We start from the raw sequence: 18,985 nt of genomic DNA, 5'->3' as shown, positions 1-18,985 counted from the left end.
GATGTACCCAATTTATTTAACTGGTTCCTTTTCTTTGACATTTTTTCCAGTCTTTTGTTTTATAGACAGTAACTAGTTTCTGCAACTGCTTATAGATGGTTAACCACGTACGCGTGTCATTTTGAGTATGTGCAGCACGTTGCTGGACTTGCTGGGTTAAAGGGTAAAGTGCATTTGTAACTGGGAACGATCACGCCGCTCTGCCCTCCACTGAGGCTGTTCCATTTTGCACTCCCACCAGCAATGTCGGAGAGTCCCTGTGCTCCCACAGTGTGCCTATGGAGCATGCTGTCAGACATTTCTCCTTTTCGCCATCCTGGCAGGTGAAAAGCGATGCCTTTATGTAGATTTCATTTTCAGGCACTGTTTCAACCAAAATTTATTATAAAGCAAAAATAGCAGGTGTTGTCATGGAAAAACCTTAATGATTGTATAGAACTATGTTTAGGGCTGCCATTAAATAATTACTAAAAAATGTACCAGCTCAGAACAATGGTTTATAAGCTCCTTCCCTCCAAGTCCAGGTCAGGAGGCCTGCCAAAATAGCCCAGGGACAGGGGTGCCTGTGAGTGACTAATTTCAAAGCTAGCTTCAGAGTGATTTTCAGAAGAATAATTTTCATTTTTTCCCTTCCCTCCCTGAATAATTTTCCTTTCTGCCAGAAACTAAAATTAAGGGAAAATATTTCCAAACTTTTAAAAAGTTATTAAAAAAGAGAGAAACGAAACCAAAATGTTAAAACTTCTCCCCATTCTAGAAGTGTACTCACCGCTGCATCCTGCTAAATACACATAAATACCGACATCTCCATATTCTTTTACAATCTGTAATAATGTTGAAATAAAGTTTAGTTTCTCTCGACTCTGGGCCCAAGGCAAGTCTCTTTCTACCAGTATATATTTAGTGACACAAGAGGCTAGTGCATTCACCTGAGCTACTTCTCTTCAATAATTATGTATTTTGAGCTAATCGCTTAAAACTAATTTGTATTTCTCTTAATTTTTAATAATTTTTTTAAAGATTTTATTTATTTGAGAGAGAGAATGAGAGAGGGAGAGAGCACATGAGAGGGGGGAGGGTCAGAGGGAGAAGCAGACTCCCTGCTGAGCAGGGAGCCTGATGCAGGACTCAATCCTGGGACTCCAGGATCATGACCTGAGCCGAAGGCAGTCACTTAACCAACTGAGCCACCCAGGTGCCCTCTCTTAATTTTTATATGGACAGTGATAATGAGGCCATCAAAGAATTCTTGTTGAATTTTGGGTTATGGTACTGATTGGTAAAAGAATCTTCTCCTTGTAGAGCTATACCCTGAAATATTCACAAAAAGGCAATGGCTGGGATGTGCTTCCGGGTCAGAGAAGGGGACGGCGGGAAAGGGGGCGGTGGATGACACAGGACTGCCCACAGGCTGATGAGCTGTTGCAGTGGGGCGGTGCTTACACGGGGATTCATTACACTGTGCTCTTTACTCTGGTACGGTTTTGAAATTTTCCACAATCGAAAGTTGAAAAAAAAAACAAAACCCACCAAAAACAAAGAAGAATTTTAAGAGTTGAAAAGGGGACCCTAGTTCAACTCTCTGATTTTACTGATGGCACAGATCTACGAAACGACTCATAAGATGATGCTTACCCCAGCCAGGGTTTTCACGCCAACAGAGTCAATAAAGTTGACTTGCGTAAAATCCAGAATGACGGTGTGGATGTTATCCCCCGGGGGCATAAATCTTTGCAGTTCCTCAGGGAATGTGCTCTTGATGACTATCGGGGGATATTTTACTTCATCATCCTCTTCTTCAGGCTTCGTGGCATCTTCTCCATCTACTTCTGCATCCTGTCAATGGGTAAACCAAACCAGAAGCCTATGAACAGCACACGTGTTGGTTCTGAGAAAGATTTTTTTTTTTTCTTAAAGATTTTATTTATTTATTTGAGAGAGAGTGAGAGAGAGAGAGAGCATGAGCAGGGGGAGGGTCAGAGGGAGAAGAAGGCTCCCCGCTGAGCAGGGAGCCCAACACAGGGCTCAATCCCAGGATCCCGGCATCATGACTTGAGCGGAAGGCAGATGCTTAACCCACTGAGCCACCCAGGCACCCCTGAGAAAGATTTATAAGGGAAAATTAGTTCCCATACTCTCAAACTACTGTCTCCACCAGACCTCTTCTAAAATATCTGCCATATCCCCGCCTTGTAATGTGACAGAAAAAGGATGTGTACATAATATTCAGTTTTAGCTCAGTTTCTTATCTTCGTCTTGTTTTTGTCTAATAAAATCCACTCCCCTTAGTCATCATATCCAATTTCTCCTCACTTCTAAAACAGTTCTGTTAACTTCAGCACGGCCACAAATTACCATAAGCTTGAACAGCAAAATCCAGCCTGAGGTTTTTTTGTTTTGTTTTGTTTTTTACTATCAGCTGAATGAATCTATGACAAAGTACCCATGGTACATGGTACAATTTATTAAGGTACTACTGTGTGATCTTTATTTTTTTATTTTTTTTTTTTTTAATTTTTTTTTTAAGATTTTATTTATTTTTATTTGAGAGAGAGAGAATGAGAGAGAGCGAGTACATGAGAGGGGGGAGGGTCAGAGGGAGAAGCAGACTCCCCGCCAAGCAGGGAGCCCGATGCGGGACTCGATCCAGGGACTCCAGGATCATGACCTGAGCCGAAGGCAGTCGCTTAACCAACTGAGCCACCCAGGCGCCCCATATTTTTTTTTAAACAATGTTTTCTGGGGCTCATATCCCTAATTTTTTCAGAAGCATAACTGACCTTATCATGTATCTTTAATATATAAAGGATACTTCGACTGTTTCTAAGCTTTCCTATTTTAGCGGCTTCCTGCTGTGTTAAGACTTCAATCATGAATGAAGGTGGGGGGCGGTGCAGATCAAGTAGAGAAGGGAAAGCTACAGTGAAGAGACCACTCACCGCTTTGACAACGGTTGCATTGGCCACATTTGCATTTCCAACTTCCTTAGCATACTTCTTCATGGCCTTTCTTCTTGCTCCCATTATGAGTGCTGGGTTCACTCCAGTCTTTACAGAAGAGCAATACACGCAAAATCACTCCTTGGCACCCAGAAACCCACCCAATTGCAATAAATCTTCAAATCTCCCCCACTGGACTGTTTTCAATGCCAAGTTATCACCCCACCTCTTACTCTACCTTTCCCTCAGGCACCCTGAGCTGAGTTACTCCCTCATTAAAGGAACATGAGTAACTCTCCTTATTCTTATGTGCATTCAGCAGGATGCAGCAGTGAATACACTCAAGTATCAAAGAGAATTTTTAAAGGAGTATTTTTCAAATGTACTCTCAGATTCTTATATTTAAGAGACTCTGTGGGTTGACTGGCAGGTTTTCTTATAAACTGGGTGGTGTGGGGTCCAGTTTTAATCACGACCAAAGCAACCCACATGATCCGAAGAGTGAGACACCTCAAATTATTTTTTCACTCTTTTTCTTAAAAATTTTTTGAAAAGGTAATATGTGCACGTGATAAAAGAGAATGACTAGTGGTGTTAGTGGTGTTGGTTGCACAACAACGTGAATGTACTTCATTCCATCTGCTGAATGGTAAATTTTATGTATTTTACCAAGTGGGAGAGAATGAAATAGTATAAAAGGTGTATCAAGACATTTAAGTGTCCCTCACATTCCTGTCAATCCACAGGTCCCCTCAAAAATCATCAATTTCTTGTGACTCACCTTTCTTTTCAAAGCACTGCTGTACAAGTCGCTATTTGCATAATAAATTGGGGCATTTATTTGGAATATTTTTATTCCAGGAATTTCTTTCACCTGAAAAATAAAATGTTAGTGAATTTAACACATGGAAATATTTCAGAGTCGAAACTGCACCCGCCTCCCTCCTCAAACCTGAAAATCAATGCATAAGTCACTAAAGGCCCTCTTATGGTGTTTAGATAAAATTCTGTCACTCTAGCCTACCTACGGGTGCCCTGGAGGAAGGAGGTCTGAGAAGAAAGCATTTAATATGCACATCTTCACATTTCTTTTAAAAGTCTTTGTTTCACAGTCACCATAAAACACAAAGAAGGAACCGAAAACTTACAAACAGATAAGAAAACGGATAGGGAGGGGAGGCTGCCCCTCAGACCATGAAGAACAGGCAGATGGAGTGAAGAGAGGTTATGTTGGTTGGTTCCTGGAATGCAGGCAGGAGCTGAAACAGACCCAAGTTCCACAGAGTGAATGTGTTACCCAGAAGCCTCAAGGAACTTTAGAATGCAGTTTGGAAGTAACAAATCCAGCACATAATTCTTTAGAAGGAGGAAAAATGAACAATCCTAATACCAGTCTCATTTCCCAGTACTTACAGTAAATCTGAGAATTTCTTCCCAAACATAAAGCAAATCAAAGAGACTAAGCTAATTTTTTTTTTTTTTTTGAGAAAAATTCTTGTGTGTGTGTGTGTGTTCCAATAAAACTTTATTTAGGGGGGCACCCAGGTGGCTCAGTCAGTTAAGTGTCTGACTCCTTTTTTTTTTTTTAATTAACATATAATGTATTATATGTTACACGAGTAAGAGGCGGGGCAGAGGGTGATCTTAGTCTTTTGTTAATTACTGCGGGAAGGTCAAGAAAATATGGATTCAAACAAGTCATCAATAACATTACATAAACCTATAACTCCTTCCCATTCCCCTTTCTGAAGTTTTGGTTTCTCTTATAGCTTTTAAATAGAGGCTGAAATGATTAAAAACTCTGACCGAAATGCCCTTTTTTTAAATTAACATATAATGTATTTGTTTCAGGGGTACAGGTCTGTGATTCATCAGTCTTACAAGACGAAGCTAATTTTAAAAGGTTTTGTACAAGTCTTCCAGATGCCCCCTCAGGATATTCAAAATCAAGGGAATTTGAAGGCATAAAATCACGCACGTATAAACCATCCTCTCAGTTTCAGTATTTGGTAAATATATACTTTAATTCCAGGAATATCTATTTATCCCTATTGAAGAAAGAGGAAAAATAAATATTAGGAGGTTGAGTGATTAATGTAGAGTATAAACTCTAAAACTGAATCCAGTTAATTCCAGTTCAGGCTTTTCATTCTGACTGCAACACCTCCCTCCTGTTCAGCCCCACGTTTTGTCCTGTGTAAAACATTTAGTCAGCCGATCCCATGATATGCTTACAACCACTTATTATTTATTTATTTTTAAAAGATTTTATCTGATAGAGACACAGCAAGAGAGGGAACACAAGCAGGGGGAGGGGGAGAGGGAGAAACAGGCTTCCCACCGAGCAGGGAGCCCGATGCGCGGCTCCATCCCAGGACCCTGGGACCATGACCTGAGCTGAAGGCAGACGCTTAATGACTGAGCCACCCAGCCACCCCTATTTTTTTATTTTTTAAAAGATTTTATTTATTTGGCTTACCACCATTTAAAATGAGAAAAAAGTCCTACCTCTTCGTATGCATCTGTATCGATATACACATCTGTGTCGGGAAGCTGCCCAAGGACTTTGTAGCTGGGACTAAAGACAGAGGGACAGGGTGTTAAAATACCATTGTTTTGACGCCCAGTATGTGATTTAAACAGGAGGTTTTGCGTGTTTACATGTCACGTATGGACTTGCTAGTGAACTCAGGAATACGTGATCCTTATATGAAACATTTGCAGAGGGCTTCACATGGATCACATTCCCAGGGCCAGTCCTGGCACGTGCCCACACCCTGTCCCAAACATACACGACACACACATCCACATACTCTTCATGCATGCACACATGCACACACACACACACACACACCTCTCTCTCACACACATGCACACCACACAATCTAGTCAGGACAAAAGACTCAGGCATTTAAAAAAAGGGGCAAAAGTGAATGTTGCGGAGTTCCAGCCATGCCAAGGAATGTGTAACTCAAATTCTCATCCACTCAATAGAACTGTCTTCCTACTCTTATTCAAAAGCAGGGGAGGAGATTTTCTTTTGGTTTCTAATAAGAGGCTCTGACTCCTGGGGGTGGTAGTCAACTGAAGGTGTGGGAAGAAAACAAAAAAAAATCTTATTAGCATAGAAGTTTTCTTAAGTTTGGTTTGAATCGATTTTAAACATTATTTTTGGAGAGCCTGCCTCTTTTTATAGGACAGTCTGGCTCAAACTGAATCCTGTAATGACAGATACTAGTGCTTGAGCACCTCATATTACCTTATTATATCCTACACACGAGGCTTCTTTATGCTGTTGTGTGGATGAGAAATTGAGGCCTCGTGGAGTGAGCTGTTCAATGTCAGAGGGATCGGCAAAGCCAGAATACGGCTCAAGGTCTTGGATTTGACATTCCATGGACTTGCTACAATGCCCTGGTGCTTCCTAGCAGGTATGCACCAGTGCTTTGTGAATTAGAATATATGATATGAACGTTAGCTGTTTTTCTGGGTGGATTCCCTCAACAAGCTTTCAGAGAACACACACTATATGCCCGGTATTGGACTCCGGGAATATCGCCTTCCCAGTCAAGGTGCTCACAATCTAGTGGTGCCTGTCGACAAATACAATATATTTCAAGTCAACACTGCAATTTCAGGCAGGACAATCACACCCATCCCAATCTGTACCCTCACCTCTGTGTTCTGTAAATCACAGTTAGCAGAGCGATGATCACAGCTGTAATCAAACCATAGTCCAATCCCAGGAACAGGGAGGAAACAAAAGTGGTAAGCCAGATGGTCTACAAGACAGACAGAAAGCTTTATGTAGAATCATGCTAGAAATTTCCTAAGAGTCTGTCTGACACACACACGCACACACACACACAGTACCTAACCTTGCCTGACTAGATACTACACATAACAAATGACTGCACTAACTTACCTTTCTCACATTTTTACCAGCACTCATCCATGTGTCGCAATGACATATTAACCTAACAATCATCTTTGTTACTTACCAGTTCTATTTTGCTTGTTCTCCAGAAAAAAGGGAGATCCGAGAACTGCATAAACATTCCTTTCAGGTTGACGATCACAATGGCCGACAGCACAGCCTGAAACAGAGCACATCACGCATGCGTCTCCTCCTCTGGACAGAGAGCCCCCTTTGCTGGCTCCTCACTGTCCTCCTGCTGCGCTCCCCACGTCCTCTCCCCACTCACTTCCCACGCAGCCGTGATGGTACATGTGGAGCCAGGAACACCTGGATTTTCAGGACTCGGTTAGCTAAAATGGGCCTTGGAAAACCAGGCTTATATCCTAGCAGCAAACCTGCATGGTGGTCAAGAGGTTCAGAATTAAACTTGGTACTCAAGGAATTATTTCACCCATGGTCTTCCCACACTATGATTTTCCCTACTCTATATTGTCCCTGATCTCTGCTACATTAAATAGATGGGCAGGGGCGCCTGGGTGGCTCAGTTGGTTGGGCGACTGCCTTCGGCTCAGGTCATGATTCTGGAGTCCCGGGATCGAGTCCCACATCGGGCTCCCTGCTCGGCGGGGGGTCTGCTTCTCCCTCTGACCCTTCCCCTCTCATGCTCTCTGTCTCCCATTCTCTCTCTCAGATAAATGAATAAAATCTTTAAAAAAAAAAAAAATAGATGGGCAAACAAATGTCTTCGGAGTGAAGGCCATCTCAGATTTTTAATGGAAGTACAAGGTCATAGAAGATCAAAGGGAGAAGGGACCTTGGAGATTAATCAGTCCAAACCCCCACTTTGCAGATAAGGAAACAGAGACCCAGAGATGTTGAGATGGCTTTCCCAAGGTCCCAGATTGTGGGGCAGGACTGTAGATTGTGGAATGGGATCTTGGTCCCAGCCTTGGCCCTTTCCTATACCACTCTGATAGCGTTACAGTAAAAACCCATGAGATGGCCACAAAAATATAAACAAACAAAAGAGCAAAATCTCTACACATGGAAGCACCTCACAACAAGTCCAAACTACACACCTGAGGTAATGATTCAAAGAGGAATCCGGTGGCTAATATGACCAGCAGAATCATTAGCGAGGCCAAACAACCTGCAAGCTGAATGAGAGACGACACACGGAAGGGGATTTTAGAAGACACGAGTAAGAGGCGGGGCAGAGGGTGATCTTAGTCTTTTGTTAATTACTGCGGGAAGGTCAAGAAAATATGGATTCAAACAAGTCATCAATACCATTACATAAACCTATAACTCCTTCCCATTCCCCTTTCTGAAGTTTTGGTTTCTCTTATAGCTTTTAAATAGAGGCTGAAATGATTAAAAACTCTGACCGAAATGCCCTTGTCAGGGGTGAGGGAAAGGAGATAATGACCCAAGACCCACAAGGGCCAGCAGAGTCAAATGAGGCTCTGCTGTCCAATGCAGTAGCCACTAGCCACGTGCAGCTATTAAATTTTTAAAATTAAAATTAAATACAACTAAAAATTCAGGTCTTGGTTGCATTTCCCACATTTCAAGTGCTCAAGGGCCACATGTGTCTGGATTGTCGTACTGGATGATGCAAAACAGGGAACATTTCCAACACTGCAGAAAGTTCTACTGGATGGTGCTGGCATCCTGACCATCCACACCCAGCCTTAGGCTTTCAGGGCAACATCCTATGTCTGAACTCTGAGGTTTACTGGTAGCAGGGAGTGTTGTGTAATTTTCGATTTAACTGGAGAATATACCTCTTTCCTATAGATTCAGTTCCTGTGAATCGCTTCAACCATTCATGCCTTTCTCTGATTCACTACACATCTCCCTGGAGCATCAGTCTTCAGACAGAGCAGCTTTGTTTGGGTTCAGACTAGAATCAGGGGATTAAAATTTACTCCCCCAAATCACCGGTCCTCACAGGCCAGCTGTATACACACCTGGGTCTTCCCTCCAGTCCCCTCCTGAACAAGGCTTCGAGACAAGGAGCATGAAATGGAGAAAGTCTGGAAGAGTGAGCCAATGGAATTGCACAGTCCCAGGGCAATGAGCTCCTTTTCCATGTGGACACAAAGCACACGAGAAGTCAGTCATTCTTCAGGAAATAAGGCACGATGGCCCATTTAAGATACATTTTCAGCAGGACAGGCTGTCTCTTCATTCTCTTTCCAGATACAAGAGTTTGTTTAGCATGAGTTTAAAATAGGGATTCTTGAATAAGATGGGAGAAAAACACTTAGAGCTTTTGTTCTCTCAGAGATAAAAGCTGCACTCACTACCTAGTCCCCACTTTCCCAAACCCACTCTTTTACACAATGTTTTTTTTTAAAGAAAACTGCAGCAAAAAGGGACAAAATATTTATGTTATGAGTAAGTTATTGGTGTATAGAACTGTTGGCATCTTCTAAATGCCTGGACTGTTGCTCTTCAGCGAGTGCATGCCAGTGTCCTCCTGGGACCCGTGAGTGAGTGAGTCCTGCTCTCAGGGCTACTTCCGGTCTTCCTGGTTGGATCACTGTGTCTTGTGGGAATGTGGAGCATTTAATCTTCTCTTAGAAATACACAGTGTTTTAAAGTAGACATTGTCATGCCAAAATTATGACTCATTCTATTCAGATTAAATAACATATCTATAGATAGGTTATAAAAGGAGGTGGCAGGGCACCTGGGGGGGGGGGCTCAGTCAGTTATGCAGCTGACTCTTGATTTTGGCTCAGGTCATCTTGATCTCCGGGTTGTGATATTGAGCCCCACGTTGGGCTCCATGCTGGGCATGGAGCCTGCTTAAGATTCTCTCTCTCCCTCTCCTTTTGCCCCTCCCCCCATCCTTCTCAAAAAATTTTTAAAAAGTGGTGGCAAAGAATATATGTGGAGTTTGAGTGATGAATCACATGTCCAAGTTTAACGAGCAAAGAAAAGTCTTCACAGAAATGGTTCTAGAAAAGCATTTGCTTCTCAGGCTGTGAGCCTAAAAAATAGGGATAACATCTGTTGGAGTATAGCAAACTGAAAGCCTCACATCCAAGGTTACCTCTTCCTAGCAGGAACCCCACCCATGACATGAGGTAGAACTGTATCTCAGTGCTCTGATGATCTAATGCACATAAATAATGAAAAAATTGTAGTGTTGAATAAATACATGTTTCCAGTACCCCCAATATCAAAATAGAAGTTTTTCTAACGAGACAGAGAAATCTAAATCATTTGCCTTCCATAGCACAGCAGGATGATTATACCATAATGAAATATCTGCAGGGAATGAATGATTTTTTTACCTGATTCCCATCAACCTGGTAGCCATGTTTATTTGCCAAGGTCTTGGCCATTGAGATGGTCACTGAAAATCCAACAATGGCTATGGCGATAGCATCCACGTACACAAGGTGGAAGAGGCTGGTGTCCGGGTTGGCTGGAGGCAGCAGCCTGAAAAGTCAAGCTGACTTTAACCCAAGTGTTGTGGCCACTGGGAGAAAAACATGCAACTAGACAGGAGCATTTCAGAAGAGCATCACCTGCAAATGAGGTGATCAATGCTTGGATACTTATTTGCTCTGGTTTGGCAAAAAGGAATGAATACCCTCTTTGACACAGAGAGGTTCTTTTTAGGGCCCAACCCTAGAGTACTGGCTTTCTACCCAAATGCGTTATCAGCAGATATCGGATGCCGTTTTATTTAGAAAAGGAGTAACCTCATACCTCATGACACCCTGTATGGCATGTGTAAGTAAGACACAGAACAGGAAGAAGAGAGGGTCAGCAAAGTGCTCAGATGGCACAAGACATTTGAACCAAAGTCTGAGGGCAAGGAGGGTGTTAACAAGGGCTGTCTTAGAGGAGAACTACTGTCCAGACTACTCCCCTTTTTTATTTCAAGTAAGGTCTCTGCTTCCCAGGATCCCTTTAGGTGAGTTTCTAACATGGGAAAGGAGCAACAGAAAATTATACTCTTTGGGTCTTACCTGGTAGCCCTGGGAATCTGAAGGGACCAATGGGGAACCCAGTTTTTGTGGTCCATTCTTATAGTTTGGAACCCTTGTCCTAAAGGAACAGAACAGGGATTCCCTAGAACGGTACGGGGTAAGGGGCACTAGAGGTTTTCAAAGCACCTGATTCAATTCAAGGCATTGGGCTAAATAATAACAACAATCAATTTCCATACCATATTATTCTTTTTTATAATAACAACCATTTATTAGGTGCTTCCTCTGTGCCAGGTTCTGTGCTTATTTATCTCTGACAGCCCTGGGAGCTGTCAGAATATGGGCATATTCCCCAGTTTACAGATGAGGAAAATGAGGGATAGTGAGACTAAGCAACTTGTCCAAGGTCTGATGGCTCATGTACAAATGGCCACCAGTACAACAAAAACCATGAAGAACCTGCCTCCCTGTGCCTATTTCTCTGACTGTGTCATATCACAGTGACAAAGGGGATGTTTCAAGTTCAGGGGTAAGGGAAAGAGAAGGGGAGAAGGAAAAAAATCTGAACATTAAGCCTACATTTCGTGCCATATGCTTGCCATACATCATCTCATCTGTCCTCACAGCAATCCTCTTAGCTAGGTGTTATTATTATCTTAATTTATAGGTGAAAAAACGTATCCTTGAAGATGTTATGTTATTTGCCCAAGATGGAGCAAGGAGTCAAGCCCAAGAGGTCTGCCTGCAAAACTGACTGTCTTTCCCTTGCACTTTGCTGCAGAAGCATTAGCCAGGAGGGAAGCCGGAGCAACAGATTTGGGAGCGCAGAAGAAGAATAGGAGAAAAGAATGTATTTTGGAATGAGTTAAGGAAAGTAGACCAAGAAACAGGATATACTGCCATGACTGGGACCTTTAAGAGTCAACACACGGTCCTGTGTGTGTATTTGTGTGTGTGGATAGATAAGTGCGGTAGTTTGCGTTCAAATATGGCTGCCAACAGTTCCTCCCATCCTTGTCTGGGCTGCTCCTCCCGTGTAGCGGGGGGATCTGTGTCTCCTCCGGTGAATCTGGGCTGGTCTTGTGATTTGCTTTAGCCAACTGAATGCGGGGCGGGTGATGCTGGATGAGCCCTTTTGGCAGCCCGGCACTTCCTGCTTTTCTGTCTTGTTTCCCTGAGCCACCACATAAAAGAGTCTGGCTATCCTGCTGGAGTCACCCTGCGGGAGAAGATGCTCGCTAGCCCTCCACCTGACAGATCGGACAGGGGAGTGAAGCTCACCAGGCACACCTTCAGACATCGGCAGCTGCCTGAGAGACCCCAAGTGACAGCAGGAGACCACCCAGCTCCCTACCTAGATTGTGAATTGTGAGCAAACAAATTGATTATGTTTTAAGACATTGTTTTGGAGCTGTTATTCAGCAACAAGATTCATAGATAAATAGTATGATTATATATAGATAGGTAGTTAGGTAAGCATTATTTCTTTCCTGCTTGGTTTGGGGCAGAGTTCCAGAAAGGGTAGTCAAGTTATAGAAAGGTAAAACTTTTTAAAAAAATTTTTTATTGTTATGTTAATCACCATATATTACATCATTAGTTTTTGATGTAGTGTTCCATGATTCATTGTTTGTGAAAAAAAAATTTTTTTTAAAGTATGACTCTCATACATGGAGGAAAAGCAACATATTTGGGTACAATGCAATAGGGAAAGGGAGGTATTGGGTAGAAACTGTGGTGAATTGTATGTGAATTTTTAAAAAGGAGAAATCTAAGCATAAGAATTCACATTTAATCAAATTATTTGTGATTACTGACTAGAACTGTCTATTGGATCTAGTCAAAGACGAAGGCTTAGCACATGACTAATTATGTTAGAGACCCACGTGTGAGGTAATGGAAACGGCTAACAACTGAGCATCGGAAGACTGTATTCTGGGTCCAGGCTGGGACTCACTGGTGAGCCATGAAACCTCAGCCACGTCTCTCCAATGTCGCCTTCTCTGAGAGCCTGCCTAACACAGCAACCCCAGCCCCTCCCTATCCCTTACCTGGCCTCCCTCTTCTTCACAGCACTTCTCACTGTTCATTCTCCCCGGTCCCTTCCCCCCACTGGAGAACATAAGCTTCGTGAGGGCACTTCTGTGCTCACACGGCTGCTTTTGTTTTTAACTGCTGTGTCCCTGGCACATACCAGGCGCTCAGTAAACATACGCTTAAATGAATGACCTTCCTCATCGTGTCAAATGGGGAGAGCATACATGTCACTAGTGTGATTGGGAGCACCAGCGGAGATGGTGGGTATAAAAGTATTTTATAAATTATAAGTCCAAATAGAAAAGCAAGTGTTACTACCGGGTTATTCCTTAACATGGAATCATAAGTAACATGTTCCTGATGGCAATCCATCGCTTCCTCCTTCAACACCTGCCCTGGGGTGGGGGGTGGACGCTGGCTTCAAGAGCAACTCCTGCCCCTGTCCTTCCCCGGGAGATTCTTAGACGGGACCAGAGACAAGGCCTGGTGCAGTATGCCAGGTTCATCAATGCCCAACATCTGGGCAAACATCTGATTCTGCTCATCTGGAAAGAGAGAAGAGGATGGCAAGAGGAAGAGACAGTACAAGAGACAGAAAGACAGAGACACACAGAGAGATGCAGAGACGGCCAGAGCATGTCGGAGAGGAACAGAATGAGGTGAGAAGAGAGGCTCACAGTTATTCTAGCTCCTTCAAACATAAGGAGAATAGTAAAAAATTTTAAATGTAGAGTTAGGTAAAAGGGGATTGATGAAGCAAAGAAGAGATGACTCGAAACTAGAAAATCTGTTGAAATAATGAACTGTAGAACTTCCAGTTCCCATGTCTTAACTGCGTCCAGGTGCACACACGGGCTCCTGCAGCTTCAGAGCTGCTCTGGGGACAGGAGTCGGTGATGGGGCTAACCTGACAGGGGAGGAGACCGGGGCTTTAAGAGGATAAGTGACTTGCCCGAGGGCACACAGCTAGTAAGTGTCAGGCTAGATTTAGGTTATTTTGGCTCTTACTTCCTATGCCACCCGAAGAGAGATTCTAAAAACCAGCAACAGGAAACAAAAGAAAACACTACATACCACCGTTGGTGGGATTATAAAATGGTGTACTCGCTATGGAATATAGTATGGCAGTTCCTCAAAAAGTTAAAAATCGAACTAGCCTATGATCCAGCAATCCCACTTTTGGGTATGTATCCAAAAGAACTGCAGGCAGGGTCCTGAGGACATATTTGCACACCCATGTTCATAGCAATTAATACTCACAATAGCTAAGAGGTGGAAGCACCCCAAAGTTCCATCGTTGGGTGAATGGATAAACAAAATGTGGTGATATATGTGTGTGTGTGTGTGTGTGTGTGTGTGTGTGTGTGTCTCCAGTGAAATTTCATTCAACTTTAAAAAGGAAGCACATTCTGTCACTTGCTACAACACAGATGAATTCTAAGGATATTATGCTGAATGAAATAAGCCAGTCGCAAAAAGACAAATAGAATTCCACTTACATAAGGTACCAAGAGTAGTTAAATTCATACAGAGAAAAAGAGTGGTGGTTGCCAGGGGTTGGGGGAGGGGAGCTAGAGTAGAGAATTCTTGTTTAATGGGTATAGAGTTTCAGATTTGCAAGATGAGAAAGTTCTGGGGATCCATTTCGCAACAATGTGAATATCCTTAACATACTGAATTGTACACTTCAAAATGATTAAAATGGTAAATTTTCTGTTATGTGTTTTTTTACAATTTAAAAAAACCTGCTAAAACCCAAAAAAACACAAAGCCTCAGCTATTTGATATGTAGGGGGAAAAAAAGAGATTTTGATTGTAAGAATACTAAAGCAGGAGTTACAAACAATAATAGATCTATTGATTATTGATGTTACTTAAAATAAAAACGGTTTTCCTACCCCAGAGGAAGTGTCCCGACGACATCCACATTGTAGGATTCTTGCAGGTTAAACCCAGCTGAAATGCCAGTCCCCATCACCACCTAGAACAGACCCAAATCCAAATGTGCCTTCATAGATGAAAATTCAAACGTGAGCTGCAAACGATTTGTTAGCCAAGCCACAATCTAGTCTTTCAACTTCCAGTTTTAAGAAACAGAATTATAGTTAGCCGCTAGCATTTCTAACTTCTCCTGATGGCTCTTTCCCCACAAAATTGCCTCGTGGCCTGGCGTTCTTTCCTCTTTATTTTGTTCTGTTCCCTGCTGAGGTGTTTGGCCAGCTGACTGCAAACAGGAAGAGCCCTAAGACCTTCCAGGAGACACCTCTGCCCTTCTCACCACGATGGCATGAACAAGGGACACTGGAGAGGGCACTTGAGGGTGGTGCACTGACAGTGTGTCATTAGAAAATGTACGTTTGGTCCCACAGTCTTTCTGCTGACCCCTGTCCGCGTCAGCAGCACTAGCTGTGGTTAGAGGCCTCCCCCGGCCCCACAGCGGTCTCCGCCCTCAGCTACACTCGGGGTCACCAAATCCCGCTGTGCGTGAGCCTCCCTGGATGGTCAGGGCACAGATTCAGCGGGTGTGTAAAGTACAGCCCTCACTGACGAGCAACGGAAAAAATAACAGAAGGAGAAGCAAGTTTCTTCATCTTGAAGAACTATTGCTATCGAACTTTCTGAGTGGGTCATCCAGGGGAGAAGGAGGGCTGGCCAGGGCAGGGAGCCAGTCCTCACTGTAATGGTGGCTGCAGGAAACCAATAATAAGGTACCGTTATTAATAAACCATTGTGGTCATTTAAGAACGTAATAGAATATATAGTAGTTCATTGCATGTGCATTATTTTTACAATAGTTCCTAAGTGGTGAGATGTAAATACGTAGTAAGTTGTAAATATGTATTAACTACTTAATACTCTTAGGTATTTCTTTTGGCTTAGGAGCGCCAGGAACCAAGAAAGCATCGGAACTTTGTCTCTTGCTCTTTTCAAAATGGAAACAGCTTAATTTTTTCAGGTTATTAAAGTTGTAGGTGTTCATTATAAAACAATTAGTCAATACAAATTTTGAGGAAGAAAAGTCTTCCATAATCTCATCACTCAGAGATGATTCATATTACAATTTTTACGGATGGCCTTCACCTCGACTTTGAAAATCATCCCCGTCTACACTCTCATAGATTTCCTTTCTTTTAGCATATTTGTGAAAGTTCCCCTTGACATATTCTACTCTTCTCTTGGCAGAACTGGGAGAAAAAAGGTAGAACTCCCTGTTCCTCCCCTGTCTAAATCCCTCACCAAAATAGCCAGGCGTCTGTGGCCAAAGTTGACTTACCGCAAAGAACTCTAAAGGAATGGGTGCAGGTAATTTCTCTTTAAATCTCTCATTAAATTCCTTGCCACCCAACAGCAAACCAAAAACCATCAGCCCGACGCCTAGAGAACACACGTTGAGGTTTCTAACATTCTGCAACACCGCAACTGTACTCTGTAACACAAGGAACACTGGATGTTACATCAAGCAGCGGCCCCTGGATAGACAGACACACTAGGGTGCTAATACACACCAGCCGTCCCATCGCTGCGCATTCCGAGTTAAAAGTTCTCAGACCGAACTCTCTCCCACTAATTAGGAGGCATTTTTACCCCGTCATATAACTTTATAGTTTTAATTATTATTATTTTTTTTAGAGAGAGCGAGCATGAACGAGTGAGCGGGGGAGGGGGAGAGGGAGAGAGAGAGAATCCCAAGCAGACTCCGCACTGGGTTCGATCTCATGACGCTGAGAGCATGACCTGACTTGAAATTAGGAGTTAGACGTTTAACAGACTGAGCCACACAGGCACCCCTGTAGTGGTAATTGTTATCCAACAATCTTATATTACCATGTTCTGTGATTGGGTAATGGCTCAATGTAGTATTATCTTATTCAGAAAAGTACCCCTTAAGCTGAGTTCTGAGCATGACGAAAGATTAGGGGTTGATATCAGCAAAATAATGCAAAGGTAAATACACAGAAAAGTTTTTTATGGAGGCGAAAGGGGGAGAAAGAAGTCATAGTTAGCAGATGAAAAAGGGACCAGGTACACTTCGAAGGCAAGAGAGTGCTGAAGTTTGGACAAAGCCCAGGAGAGTTAGAAAAGAAAATCTCCAGGGCACCTGGGTGGCTCAGCCGGTTAAGCATCTGCCTTCGGCTCAGGTAATGATCTCAGGGTCCTGGGAGCAAGCCCCACATCAGGCTCCCTGCTCAGGGGGGAGTCTTTTCTCCCTCTGCCCCTCCCCCCGTTCGTGTTCTCACACTCGCTCGATCTCTCTCTCTCTCTCCCTCTCGCAGAAATAAATAAATAAAATCTTTAAAAAATAAAAAGAAAAGAAAGTCTCCTACTTTTATCCTAGGGTTGCAGCCTCAGCACCCCAAATATGGTCAGTACTCATCTGGCCCCTGGGAGAGTGGGCTACACTGAGCCCAGGCTACACACCTTGCCTGCTGATGCCTAGAGCATACTCAGGTGCTTATCTGTTCTGTTTCCTTTGTGACAAGGCACTGAGAGAAATCTCAGTGTAGGAAGCAGGTCATCGGCTACTATGGGAAACGAAGAATTTAGTTATTTAGGACATGTTCCTACAGTTTGATCCCATTCTAATCCATTGAGGACTCAATTTAAATGTCACTTCCCTATAGTGACTTTCTTAGACCCCTAATTGAAAGGTCTCCCTATTCACCTTTCATAGCCGCCTGTACTTTCCTCCATAGTACGCAATACAGTTTGCAATTAATTATATATTTACGCAATTAATGGTTTACTGTCTTCCCACGGGACTTGGGCTCCAAGAGGCAAGGGCCGTATCTGCTCACTCACTGCTGTGCCCAGCATGTGAAATGCACACAAACACCTGCAAAGACCATCAGTCCTTCTGTCCAGGACTAGCTTTAGCAGCATCTCAGAACTTTGGATACGAAGAATTTAACTGTCATTTGGTTTTAGTTATTTCATAACTTCCTCTTTATCCATGGAATATTAAGAAGTAGGTTTTTTGTTTTCCAAATGTACGGGGGTTTTAAAGCTATATTTAGTTATCGATTGCTAATTATACTGCACTGTGTGAGAAAATACTGAATTTTCAGAATCTGTGATCAGTTTCAACACGATCAGTCCTTACCATTGTTCCCTATGTGCTTGCAAATAATTTATATTTTCTCTGAGTTGGGTGCAAGGGTCGACATAGATTTTATTAGATTTGATGGGTAATCGTGTTGGTTAAATCTTTTATAGATTTACTTATTTTTTTTTTTTGCCTGCTTGAGTAAGCAGTTTTAGAGAGAGACGTGTTCTCCCGTGATGCCTTTAAATTATGTTAGTTCCCAAAGAGAACACAATTTGGTCTCAAGAAAAAGCATTCTTTTCAGCCAGTTGGGGTGAAGGGGCAGTCACCAAATAAAGGCCTAATAAAAAATTCCTTGTGAGGTATCACCTATTAATAAAATGGGACTTTAAGGTTTAATTCTCTGTGTAGGGTTCTCAGAAAAGTCTTAGAATAATGAGATCTTTTCCATTTTATTTTAATTCTTGGAAAAGTGAGCCTTGAAGGTGACAGAGATACAGAAGAGAAGAGAGGAAAATAAGAAGGAAAAACCAGTAAGTCGGGAAGTAGCTTACTTACATACACCACTGAAAAGATCCCACTGTACCGCTTTGTTTTCACTCCAAACAGGTATTTCAACATAGAGGTGAAGACGTGCACAGCTGCCGCGGTGGTAAACCCCCGGACCAGGGGCTCTGTGAGATATATGGCCACAAATCCAAACCTACAGACACCTAGGCAAAACTAATTTTTTTTAATGACAAACAAACAAAGAAGTCACGTGATAGACCAGGAAGTGAAAACCAACAGAAAACATACAAAAGTTCTTTCTGGACCACTTTCTAACACTACAGTCTTGCCGCTGCAGCAGTTAAGTAGCTCCCAAGTGAAACACCTGTTATACAGAAAGCAGTGGAAGGTTTGGAGCGGCTTGGAGCCCCCCCTCCCCCCCGGCACTGGGCACACTCATACTTTCCCTGGTCCTCAGAACTGGGGGCATGTTGAGTCAATGTCACCTCCTGTTCCTTCCAAGTGGATAAGAGAGGACTTCTTTCCATTACTAATCAACCCTGCTTTAAACTCTTCTTGCTTTTGGAATCTCTAAAGGACCCAA

The 18,985-nt window shown here is 42.8% G+C and overlaps 1 protein-coding gene across 1 annotated transcript in view; it reads right to left on the bottom strand.

Annotated features, from left to right (window-relative positions):
- SLC26A5 (solute carrier family 26 member 5) overlaps positions 1-18,985 on the bottom strand; it is a 54,072-nt gene that overhangs the window by 1,312 nt on the left and 33,775 nt on the right. The window contains exons 8-20 of the mRNA XM_078059845.1: positions 18,451-18,615; positions 16,123-16,275; positions 14,747-14,829; positions 10,167-10,314; positions 8,832-8,945; positions 7,938-8,015; positions 6,941-7,036; positions 6,615-6,721; positions 5,448-5,517; positions 3,721-3,813; positions 2,940-3,047; positions 1,636-1,836; positions 770-824 (exon numbers count right to left, since the gene is read on the bottom strand). Coding sequence (XP_077915971.1) covers positions 770-824; positions 1,636-1,836; positions 2,940-3,047; positions 3,721-3,813; positions 5,448-5,517; positions 6,615-6,721; positions 6,941-7,036; positions 7,938-8,015; positions 8,832-8,945; positions 10,167-10,314; positions 14,747-14,829; positions 16,123-16,275; positions 18,451-18,615 — 1,471 coding nt within the window. The remainder of the gene's footprint in view (positions 1-769; positions 825-1,635; positions 1,837-2,939; positions 3,048-3,720; positions 3,814-5,447; positions 5,518-6,614; positions 6,722-6,940; positions 7,037-7,937; positions 8,016-8,831; positions 8,946-10,166; positions 10,315-14,746; positions 14,830-16,122; positions 16,276-18,450; positions 18,616-18,985) is intronic.

This window comes from Halichoerus grypus, chromosome 12, assembly GCF_964656455.1.
Source record: "Halichoerus grypus chromosome 12, mHalGry1.hap1.1, whole genome shotgun sequence".
NCBI lineage: Eukaryota > Metazoa > Chordata > Mammalia > Carnivora > Phocidae > Halichoerus > Halichoerus grypus.
The sequence above is the reverse complement of the archived record's forward strand: the minus strand, read 5'-3'. Positions and strand labels throughout refer to the sequence as shown.